At 37.9% G+C, this 12,500-nt stretch overlaps 2 protein-coding genes across 5 annotated transcripts in view; both read right to left on the minus strand.

Annotated features, from left to right (window-relative positions):
• Positions 1 to 6,748, minus strand: part of LOC144977008 (uncharacterized) — a 31,773-nt gene extending 25,025 nt beyond the window's left edge. Inside the window, exon 1 of the mRNA XM_078921688.1 lies at positions 6,440 to 6,748. Coding sequence (XP_078777814.1) covers positions 6,440 to 6,467 — 28 coding nt within the window. The 5' untranslated portion in view covers positions 6,468 to 6,748. The remainder of the gene's footprint in view (positions 1 to 6,439) is intronic.
• A 141-nt stretch (positions 6,749 to 6,889) lies between these two features.
• The window catches only part of LOC144977007 (uncharacterized), an 8,047-nt gene continuing 2,436 nt past the window's right edge, over positions 6,890 to 12,500 (minus strand). For all 4 annotated transcript variants that reach the window (XM_078921683.1, XM_078921686.1, XM_078921684.1 and 1 more), the window contains exons 2-3: positions 9,229 to 10,188; positions 6,890 to 8,206 (exon numbers count right to left, since the gene is read on the minus strand). In XM_078921683.1, coding sequence (XP_078777809.1) covers positions 7,690 to 8,206; positions 9,229 to 9,680 — 969 coding nt within the window. In that variant the 5' untranslated portion in view covers positions 9,681 to 10,188 and the 3' untranslated portion in view covers positions 6,890 to 7,689. The remainder of the gene's footprint in view (positions 8,207 to 9,228; positions 10,189 to 12,500) is intronic.

The raw sequence follows: 12,500 nt of genomic DNA on the forward strand, positions 1-12,500 counted from the left end.
GTATTTTTATTTATTTATTTTAAGTCAAAATACTTTCCTGGTACTACACATAATAATTATTTAGTTTCAAGTCCAATATTCCAAGTTGTTATAATCCGTTCATGAAATTGTGTTTATGTGATCTAATAGCCTAGCTTGTCGATGACTATCAATCATACCCATTTATACCAGATAAATGGTATGGCTCCTAGTGAGCTTAAATCGTGTCTAAATCTAATTGCATTCTAGTGTGTATGTTGATGTTGTGAACCGCTGCACATTTGCCCAGTTTCAAATTTTACTACAGGGTTAACTTGGACTGTTTAACAATGCGGCCACTTTTTGTTAAAATGAATGGACGAGATTGTGGTGGTGAGTCAACGCACTCAGCCACTGGCGATGATATCGAAGATGGCAGAAACCTAGAAGTAGAAGGTTCTGCATGAGGGTCGCCATTTTTGTGTGTAGTGAGTGGAGTGGTGTCATCTTCCTCTTCCAGGGCAACTGACTCGTCTTCGCTTTCACTTTCATAGGAATAAGACTCTCTGGACGGCTGCATCAATGTTGACAGGCTTGAAAAAGGAAGAATTCCTCAGTACGCGCTTGTTGTCTCGGATGGCGGTTATCACAATTCCTTTAACAGTTTCCACGACGAATGGTATCGGGTCGTAGGGGGCATTAGTTTGTTCTGCTGGTGTTGTCGTACTAAAACTGTATCACCAATTTTGAATTTACGTGTGGAAGTCTTACGCCTTTTGTCTGCATACAATTTTTGCTTCGATTTTGATTCAATGTCTTTGTTGTAGATCATTTCATCACCCTCGTATGGATTTTGCAGGATCTAGATTTCAGGGAGATGCGTTTTCATTTTTCGTCCAGTCAAAGCTTCATGGGGTGATATATTTGTGGAACTGTGCGGTGTAGCTCGACATTGTCGTAGAAAGTAGTGTGGAGTGGTCCTAAGCATGTTTAGGACCGCCGGTTCTACGGTCCCTGGGAAATGAGAACCGCAAGGACCGGTTCCAAGAACCGGTTCTTTTTCGACATTGGCCATTCACAAGGCATCGTTGGGACTTGGAACCGTCAAAGAACCGGTTCTTTTTCGATATTGGCCAATCACAAGGCATTGTTGGGACCGTCAAACGATGGGACCGTGCCTGCATTAGATGGCTGTAGAACCGCTAAGTGAAAGTGAGAGCGGAGAAGGCTTATTACCTCAAAACATGAAAATAGTGTTATAACACTATCCATTAAGCATGTGTGTGTGTGTGTGTGTGTGTGTGTGTGTGTGTGCGTCTGCAAAGATTGATGGAGTGGGTCAGGTCAATGTTAGTGTTAGGGAAAAGGGATTGTTAATATTTTGTGTCAGTGGCATGCTGGACTAAAAGTATGGGAAGAGTTTATTTTATTTGTTTTGTTTCCTTAGCTGAAACCGGAGGACCGGTTCCAAGGTGAAGAACCGTTGGCGGTCCTCACTTCTCACCTATCTATTTTATTGACCCCAGCGAATCTAGTTTCTTTACTGCCTTTTCTCGGTTTGCCTCTCTTCCACCAATCACCACCCATCCCACTTAATTAATCGCACCAACCCTCTCTTGCACATACGTCCTCTTGTGTGTGGGGTGGGGGAAGAGGGGCCGCGAGACGCCTTGGACGATTCTATTACTCGGGGTAAATTTCCAAATGTACTAGACACTAATGATCGCAAGACAATGATCTATTATGACGACATCATCCCTCTTCTCTAATGGGTTATTCTTTGAAATGAATGTGACTACTATAAGATGTGTGTTTGTTTGTGTGTTTCGAACCTAGCTGGTCCCATTTTTTTTTTATTTAGTCTATGTTGTCAGTCAATTGTCACCACTCCTTTCTCTCGCATTGTTGTCATTTGATCATACAATAATATTTTTATTTCGTTTGGTGTTTTAACTAATAAAATGATACGAGTTTCACATACTATAGCTTTCTTCAAAAATAACAATTATAACGTCTGTATTTTTAGATTATTGGGGGGGGGGGGGGGGAGCCTATAGCTCAATTCATAGAGCACTCTCTTTACACACAAAGGGCCAGAGATCGATCCCGGGTGCAGTCAAGCTTTTTTCTGATCTCCCTGTCTACTCAGCAGTAAATGGGTAGCTGGGTTTGTTAGATCTGGTGAAAAGTACTTTGGGATAGATTGGCGTCCTATCCAAAGGTAGAAATATTTAAAATTTAAAAGAAAACAAAAACAAACAAAAAAAAACTTGAGGTTTAATAGCCCAATATCCACTAAATGTGCTCAAAGCGCTTTACAAAGGGTCCTTGACTAATAGCAACACGTAACATGTAGAACGAGACATGACGCCTGTTAGGCGATGTTACAATTTTTTCCGACAGAGACAACACTGTTGACGACCAGCTGGTCCGATTTTTTTCTTTTGTCTATGTTGTCAGTCAATTGTCACCACTCCTTTCTATCGCATTGTTGTCATTTGATCATACAATAATATTTTTATTTTGTTTGGTGTTTTAACTAATCAAATGATACGAGTTTCACATACTATAGCTTTCTTCAAAAATAACAATTATAACGTCTGTATTTTTAAAAAACCCCCATTAGATTATTTGGGGGGGGGGGGAGGGAGGGAGCCGATAGCTCAGTTCATAGAGCACTCATTTTATAGTACTAATTTTACACCTGAGTACGGTGATAGGATGTGAGTAAAGAGTCATTTAAGAACTCAACTAGGCGCCGAGCGAGGCTCGAACCCAGGACCTTCCGATCCGAAAGCGAGTGCTATACCACAAGACCACATAGCCGCACAAAAAAAAATGAAAAAAGGAATAGAGACAAAAAATAACCCAAAAAATTCCCCCAAAAAACAAATCAAAACAAACTCTTCCCTTACTTTTGACCCAGCATGCCACATACACAAAATATTAACAATCCCTTTTCTTTCACTCCCTAGCATTGACCTGACCCGCTCCATCAATCTTCGCAGACACACATACACACATACTTAATGGATAGTGTTATAGCACTATTTTCATGTTTTGGGGCAACAGGCCTTCTCCGCTCACACTTACACTTAGCGGTTCTACTGCCATCTACTGCAGGCACGGTTCCCAAAGTTTGACGGTCCCAATGATGCCTTGTGAATGGCCAATGTCGAAAAAGAAGCGGTTCTTGGAACCGTTGCGGTTCTCATTTCCCAGGGACCGTAGAACCGCGGTCCTTAAACATGCTTGGGACCGTGCCGCACTACTGGGATCCTTCTGAAGTGCAAGTATGAATGAACTTCTTTAGAGAGCGAACAAAGCGTTCGGCTTCTCCGTTAGCTTCGGGCTACAGGGGTGTGATTTGACGATGTTGAAAGCCAACATTGCGAGCGAAAGATCGGAATTCAGCTGAATTGAAGGGTGTCCATTGTCGGTTTTAAGTATATTTGGAACACCAAATCTTGCAAATATTTGGTTCAGCTTTTGGCATGTTGTTTTGGAGGACGTAGAGTGTATTAATTCCACTTCAGGAAATCTACTGAAGTCATCAATAACTACAAGAAGATATTCTCCGGTTGGGAATGGTCCCATGAAATCTGCAGATAAGTCACACCATGTATAACTTGGTAGGGGTGTCATTGATAATGGTTCTCTTGGCTTTGTGCCAACAAAAGCTGCTTGACAGGGTAAACAGTTTTTCACTTCTTGTTCGACCAGATTGTCAATTCCTGGAAACCAGACCTTTTCCCGTAGAAGTTGTTTTGTTTTCACGATTCCTTGGTGAGAAACATGGGCTAAGACAATAACATGTCCTTGAAGCTTCTCCGGGATGATTATTCTGTTCTGACGAAGAACAATAATATCATAGATTGAAAGTTCATGTCTCATTTTATCAAATGGGGCTACATTTTGACTGTTCCAATTGTTAATCTGTACGGCTTTCATGACATCAACCAATGATTTGTCATTCTTTGTTGCTTGTTTTATTTCATCCAATGACAAGGCGTTTGGGGCTGATGATTTTGTGACGCAATGTATGTATTCTTCACCAACATTTTCCTTTTGAGGTTTGTTAAAAGAAAATCTGCTGAGATAATCTGCTGGATTGTGTTCGTCTTTTCCAGGCTTGTAGACCAGGGAAAATTCATACGGCATCAGGCGTAGTCTCCATCTTTCAATGCGTGGAGTGCATGGTTTGTTGCTCTTGATTATTCCCAAAAGTGGTTTGTGATCAGTGATCACGGTGAAAGTGGATCCATAGAGATAAATATGGAATTGCTCAATTCCAAATACGAGAGAGAGAATTTCTCGTTCTGTTTGTGAGAAGCGGCTCTCGGTATCGGTAAGAGATCTGCTGGCATAACAGACAGTAATCATTGCTCCTAACCCACAAGGTGCAGCATCAACAACGATTTCCGTATCTTTTTGTGATCAAAGTAGGCCCGCCATCGTTTCTGCATTTGTTAATTTTTCCTTCAACTTATTGAAAGCTTCCTCTTGTTCCTTTCCCCATTTCCAGGGTTGGTCTTTCTTTGTAAGGATTCTCAATGGCTCAGTAATGGAGGAATATCCTTCGATGAATCTTGCAAGAAATTGGGTCATACCGAGGAATGATTTGATCTCAGTTACTGATGTCGGTTTTTTTGTGTTCTGGATTGCCTTTACTTTCTCTTCATGAGGGTAGATCCCTTTGTTACCAAATACATGTCCAAGGAATGATAGTTTGTTCACTCCAAAGATGCATTTCTCTTTGTTTAGCCTAGCACCTCTTTCAAGAAGTCTGTCGAGGGTGTTTGGTGAACTCTTGTCGTGGGACTCTTATGTTGGTCCATGAACAATGATGTCGTCCATAAAATTCGTTACTCCGGGGATATCATGCAATATGTCACTCATGACCTTTTGGAAAATCTCTGGTGCAGCATTGATGCCGAACATCAACCTCGTATATCTCTTCAACCCACGTGAGTCGAAAATGTTGTAATGAACCTGCTTGATTTGTCTAATTCCAGCTGATGGAACGCTTGTTTTAAGTCAATGCGACTGAATACTGTTGACCCATTTAGCTCATTGATAAGTTCGTCAATGGTAGGAATAGGATGTCGTTCTCTTTTGATCGCCATGTTCGTTTGTCTCATGACTTGCTTATTCAGCCACATGAAATCCGATTTTTTCAAGTCATTGACTAAAGTCAGAGATAGTCAGACTAAGTTCTAGTCCGCGTTCATGAAAACGGCCCCAGAAATTATGCAGCGCTTAGAGAGTGATCGTTTCTACCAAAGAGATTCGTCATCGGTGATAGGATATCATCTGTGATACATTACAAACTCGGTTAGATGGAGTAGCAGTGACAGTAAAAACCAAAAGGCAAACACGTTTGTTAAGTATAACTAGCGAATTTCAATTGAAAATTGACATGAAAGTTGAAAGTCGGGCGTGAAAGATAATAATGCGCATACTTTCATTGTTGTTCTTGATTGTAGACTCGAAAATTGGCTGAGACTGAAAGAGGGAACGATGCCGCCGACAAGAATTTATTCAGCTTTCTGAGAGAGATGGATGCTATACAAAACAGATGATTATAAATTCGCTTCTTTAAGTCAAGATAGTTGTGGTGTCAATTTGTGTCAGTCCGATAAATTGCTTCTGTCCCGTACACGATGGCAATCATGGAAAAGAATGAATGAAGAACATGTCACTTTGCTCTTTGTTATTGTCTCAAGCCTATCGATTATCTGATTAATTCTCACTGAATTCTAATAAAAAGTATAGATAGTATGCGCTTGGCTAAGAAGCTCACAACATTGCCATCCTGAAGTCTAAGAGACCAACACACAAAACTATGCGTAACCTTAAACGTTTATAGTCTGGTTAATTTTCAGTTTAGTGAGAATTACTCATGAACACGGATGGCAAAGAATTATAACAAAGAGCCGAGTGACGTCAACTTCATTCTGTCCCTAAACATTTAAAGATCCTTAATGATAACACACAGTTTTGTGTATTTGTACGATTTATCTGCCATGCAGAACTGGTAAGTATTTTACTTAAACACACACCATTAATACTACGACATAATATTATGACACTTCCAAAATCAAAGAAGTTATTCCTTCTGAAAAATGTGACGACTGTGTTTTGGGGATTGATAATGATATTGTGATCCTCCCCACTTTCTTATGAATATACGATCAATGATTGGTTCAAGGTTATGAAAGTTAATACAAGAAAGCACGATTGAAACTCTAAGAAATAAATCAACGTATCGGGCTAAGTGATTCTAAACTACCACAACACTTGTCCTGACAATTCGGGTATTCCTAAAACATCTTTTTCTCCTTCTTTAACAGTCTCAGTCTCTTTTTTTTAAAAAATAATTTTTAGCGCTTATGAAATCAGATTTCAAAGCTCATTAAAGTTTGAAACGATATATGCTTAACCACGGCTTTAAAAAATCAAATCAAAAACAGTCTGTCACCTTTCAAGAGACTTTTACATCGCCTCATTTAAAGTTGGACACCACTGGTGGAGAGTTTACCCGATGAAGAGGAACTTGATTGCTCGACTAAATTAAAGACACGCACGAAATGCCAAGGCACAATGATCGTTTTTCTTTGAAGCAAGGCACAATCCTATTTTCTTTTTCTTCTCACGACCATAAAAAATATGCATTACGGATCGATCAGTCCATGAACGAGGAGCATCCAGCCTGGCACGAAATCAATAAATTAGTTTAAGAAGAGTCGTGTATAAAAGAGTCCCTGTAAGTAGAAAAAATAAACAAAAACAAATAAATGAAAAGAATTGTGTTGCTGAACAAACAAAAATAATCAAACAAAACAAAACAAACAAACAAAACACACACACACACACACACACACACACACACACACACACACAAAGAAAAACAACAACACTGACAAGCAGATTGGTCCTCAAAAAAGAAAATTTAGTGACATTCTCATTCTTCAGGTGGATCACCAATATATATGAAGAGTACAAAGGGAAAAAAAAAGCGACAGTCACATTAGGCTACATTAGAGAATCAATGCGTGATAACATGAATGAATAGACGTTGTCAGGCTGCACTCGAAGCTGAAGGGGGTCACACCCGACTTTGATGGATTACTATGGAAAGAAAAGTAAAGAACAAAGACAAAAGAAAACATCCATCTTAATCTACGTAGATGTATAGATCAAAAACAAAATAATCTGTAAGGTTTTTATGACACACATCAATCTATCTCGGCCTATTTCATTTCATTGTTTTGATTCTGGTACGACAATACCCTTTTCCTTCTTGCTTTAAAACTGCGCATTGCGTAGTGTTGATCTTTTGTTTCTCAACTTCACATTTCAAAATAAAACATGTTAGCATAACTTTCAAAAATTACCTTTTGAAAGCCAAATGTTTGAATGTTATTCTCTTTTAGAATTTTGAAATTCTGTTCGCTGGTTGAATTGAAATACTTTTGCCGCTACCTATGAGCTGTTTTCGTTCAAGCTTTATTGATTGTAATGCAAACTAAAACGAAGAGGCAGAATCGTTGTCAAATCTATTCAAGCTATAAAGCACTTTATTTTTTGTTATGAATCTCTCTCTCTCTCTCTCTCTCTCTCTCTCTCTCTCTCTCTCTCTCTCTCTCTCTCTCTCTCTCTCTCTCTCTCTCTCTCGAAATTTATTTATCTTCAAAAAATTAGCACCACATATATTATAACAAAGACATATCACAGATGGGTCTGTTGTACTACCTCTACATCAACATCAGCCTCTGGATCATAATCATAACCCCTAAACACCACCTCAACCACCTTTGAATAAGTACTCAATGTCCAGTGACGAGTTCTATCTGGCAAGATTAATTCTCCGTGGCTCCGTATTCGTAGCTTAACCGTTAAGTCATTCTTGCATCTCGACACATGGAGCTTTCCAACTAACAATTTATCATCTGTGTGATAAATTCTTAAAATAGGCCACCGCACATCATTCAATTGTGTCCAGTCTTCAACTTCAACATTGCTATCAACAAGACACGCTTCAATTTTATAGATAAGAGATGCGAAACTGGAGGCATTTTCAGGCTTTGTCCAAGTGACTTCAGTTTGGACAGGGCTGTCCTCGGTTATTGTGAAATGGGTGGAGCGAAGTTCGACTTTCTTTGGTATCAGACTGGCGTCCTCGGTCAGCACACCCAAGCGATGTCCCAGTGCTATATTTTGACCTATAGCACCAACATTTCCAATTCTGTAAAAAGAACCACGTACAAGTCAATGAACGATAAAAATGTAAATTATATATATATATATATATATATATTATATATATATATATATATATATATATATATATATATATATTGTTGTTTTGTTTTTGTTTAGAAAGCTATCTAAATGTATCTTTATTAAACAAAACATTGTATTTATATAGCGCGTAAATACGGTAAATACCAAGCACTGCGCGCGTTAAAGAAATTAAGGAGCAGGCACCAGTATAAGATAAAGATCTGAACAAGTGTGTATGAAAGGTGCAAAACAAAGCAAGAAAGGAAATTAGAAGAAAAAATACCATCCCAAAAAAAAGAATCAGTCGACCTCGACTGGGGATCGAAACTCAGACCTTCTGATTACCGGTCAGACGTGCTACCATAACACCACAGAGGCTCCCGATAGTTGGGACAATAGGGAATGAGATAAGTGGAAGAGTAGCGTCCCTTGATTGGACATCACCTTACAGAGAGAACGTCAACATGGTTTTGCGCATGCGTCTCTCTCGTCCTCGCTTTCGGTGAAGTGTCTCCGGAAGCGAGGACTAGAGACGCATGCGCACAACCAACATGGCGTTCTCTCTCTAATAACTTTTCCGCCGGTGACGTCCAATCAAGGGACGCTACTCTTCCGCTAATCTCATTCCCTATATTAAATACGTACTTATATTCTCCACAAGGGTACGCGTTTTACGCTATGAACCCTCGCTTGATTCAAACAACACATACATTGAACACTACGCACGTTACAGTTTTTAAAAACATATATTGATAACGCAAATAGGATAAACTTAAAACAAAGGACGAAACATACAGCCTGGTAGGCGCTAGTCAATTGTCAAACAAATAAACGCTACCTTCCAATAAGATGACCTCCTAATTTCACGAAAATGTGAGCAAAATGTATTTTCATATGTATTTCGTATTAATTTAGAACGCGTTGTCAGTTCCAAAAGAAACCTAAATATATAAATAAAAATGTATTGATAAGTTAAAGGCTCACCTTTTGGAAAGGGCATGGCGCGGTGTAGCCTCAGGACTATTTTTGAAAGAACGATCACTCCTTCTTGTCCAAGTGCTTTGATCGCTGTTGGGTCTGTAGATCTCACTGATGCCTTCGTCTTCCGTGTCCTCATCCTCGTCCAAATAGTCAGAAGGGCCGCCATCGCCGATGTGAGGTGGTACGGCAAGGTTCTGCAAGGACTCTTTTCCCAGGAAAAACCCATGTGAGATTCTAGATTCCTCGTCTGGGTCGTGATTGAACACAGGGTTTGTGGTGGAGAATCCAAAGTCTTGTGGGATGCTTCCATGAGTAAAAGTAGTGGTCTCAATGTAGGGGAGATTTTCGTAAGGATTATTGTTATGGCCATGAGAATGATATTGGAGAGGAATGTCGTACGACGTCAATTCCGTTGTCGGTTCCGATAAAAGACTAGATCCCGACTTGATTGACATGGTGTTGAGCTTTAAAGGCTATATCCATAAACAAAACCACACTATTCCAAATAAAGAATTATTAACTGTAAAGTTTAGGATGGCACTGATTTCATGCGCAATACTTGGTCATCATAAAACTCACCAAGCACACCTCATAAACCCAATCTTTATGGTCCAATCATGTTTTATTTGTTTTCGCCAGACGGTTTTTTGAATCCCGTTTCGTCAGTCCACTAAAATGTACCATAAACATATTTCTCTCTGACCACGACTGCTTCAGGTTGTTTTTTTTTAAATTATTTAAAAATATATTTTTCCAGTTTTCTGTTACGCAAACCATTTCTTTGATTTCTATTTCTTACTAAATTCAAGAGAGAAGCATTCTTTTTATTTTCCTCTTTACATTCTGAAGCTGTACATAGCGATGATACAATAGCACACGATCAGTTACTGTCATCGCTGCTGCAGGAGTGATGAGATGAAATTCCATCTATTCCGAAGAATAATCTACGTCTTGAGATGTGACCTTTGAATATAATATGTGGAATAAAAAACAAAACAAAAGAGTTTGAATTTACGGCATTGGGATGGGTGGAAAAGGGAGGGGGGGGGGGGTATAGACGTCGGCAAAGGCTATGTTTGACTTTTGTTTATTTATTGATTTGTTTGTATTTGAGTTTTACAACACTTGTCGCAGAAAAAAACACCTTACAGACACAATACCCCATTCGAAGCTAAAGAGTCAATAGCCAATAGCAAGTGACGGATGTTGAGTAATAAGTGAGAGCTAATGAACTAAAAAGGAAACACGTTTCCATATTGCTCGTTGGGGTAATAAAAGAAGCGACGTGAAACTTATTGAGCAAAGTGAAATTGTGGAATTGCTCTTTATAAAGGTACACACACTGTTCTTATTTATTATTTTATCTCAATGGGAAGCTGACAGTGAGAAGATTTCCCTTTGGTAAAAAATAAGAGAAAGCAACAACAATAATAATAACTATAACAATGATAATGATAATAATAATAATAATAATAATAATAATAATAATAATAATAATAATAATAATAATAATAATAATAATAATAATAATAATAACAATAACAATAAAACAACCGACAACCAAAACAACAGCAACAATAACAACAATATTCAATCAACACAATAAGATCTTTTGACATAGGAAATATCAAATTCATAGCTCAATGATTTCAGTTAATTAGGTCAATTTCTAAGAAGTGATGTGAAGCGTAAGGGTTGAAATCGGAGACAAAAGATAATCATTAGGATTCTAATCCTCTGCATGTTTTTTTTAACGAATTAAGAAGCAAATGTTAAGAAATCATTCCTTTTAAATTCTTTGATAATCAAGTGCTCAACAGTAGTTAGTGACTAACAAATAAAAGCAAATAGTTGTTATCAATACTTGAACGTATCAATGTTAGAGACATTTAGGCACCTCTCTCGTAAGAGTAACGCCAATTTGTGAAAGGGTGTGTTATGTTCAGAACACATTTGTACTTAATTACAAGTCTTACAATAACAATTGTTATGGAGAGATTGTTGTAGTAGAAATCTTGAACTAAAAAAAAAAAAAAGAAGTTCATTACAACAATGTTAAATTAAGCCCATATTCGTGTTCAGTTATTTCACATGTAAATATGTGCACGTTGATAAGGAGCTAACTGACTGGAAGCCGAAAAAAGGAGAAAATAAAATAAATAAAAACAATAATCAGAGGGAAATTTGTCTTTAGGATCTATACCAAGGGAAGACTGGGATAATCCAGGCGTCGACTGCAGTGCAGCGCCATAATTCTACATTATGCTGTCAAAGTCGGTACCTTTTGAGAATGAAGCAAAGACGATTCCGCTTATAGCAAGCAGACCCCTTTAAAAAAAAAGTACTGTGGCGTCAACCACATTCTCTCTATCCATATACATATATAATATATACAATATAGGGTTTGTGAAAAATTAAACGATATAATAATCGTTAATATTAATAGTCTTCTTTCTATGCCTCCCTTATCCCCCCCCCCCCCCCTCCTCCATGAATTCTGAGAGATTATTGGAATCCAAAAATAGCTCCCGGGCCTATTTGCACATTCAAAAGAAGCTTGAATTGCCTGAGCACAATCACACAAACCTTTAACGTCTGAAAACCAAAAAAAAAGTATTAGATCGTTTAATAATGTTCAAGGAACAAAATGGCCCTCCTTTTCTTTGAGAAATTAACATTAAAAGAAAGGATTATCAGATATCGGTGAACTCTTTCGGAACAGCGACCAACAAATGTACAACAAATATAAAACAGTATTATGATTTTGGGGCAGTAAAACTCTAGCGTTTTATCGAGACACTGCTGTTTTATTTGAACAAACCAAGACTTGAATAAACAAGAACAAGAACAGATCAATACAAGAATACCAGGTACCAGTATTTTTATCAGCTGAGGTTTGTATTACAACTTTGTCCTACTTAGTTACGTTGCGGTGTCTATGGTATATGTGTGACCCACGGTCTTAATTCGGTATCATGTCTAAAAATTGACTTTACATTGAAAACGGTTAAAATTACAAAGTTTTAGACACAAAATAATTATATATATATATATATATATATATATATATATATATATATATATATATATATATTATCATCAATGGGTAATATTATATCAATTGTAAAGCCTTTTGAGCATGAATAGTGCATATATAAAATAAGCTCAATAAAAAGCTCAATAAAAAATTACAATAGCTACGAAGTTAATCTAAATTTAGAAAATATGTCCGTAGTTGCTACTATCTATTTTGTTTGAACAACACAGTCAGTATC

Source organism: Berghia stephanieae, chromosome 7 (assembly GCF_034508935.2).
Source record: "Berghia stephanieae isolate SIO BIC M18660-M18661 chromosome 7, UCSD_Bste_1.3, whole genome shotgun sequence".
Lineage (NCBI taxonomy): Eukaryota > Metazoa > Mollusca > Gastropoda > Nudibranchia > Aeolidiidae > Berghia > Berghia stephanieae.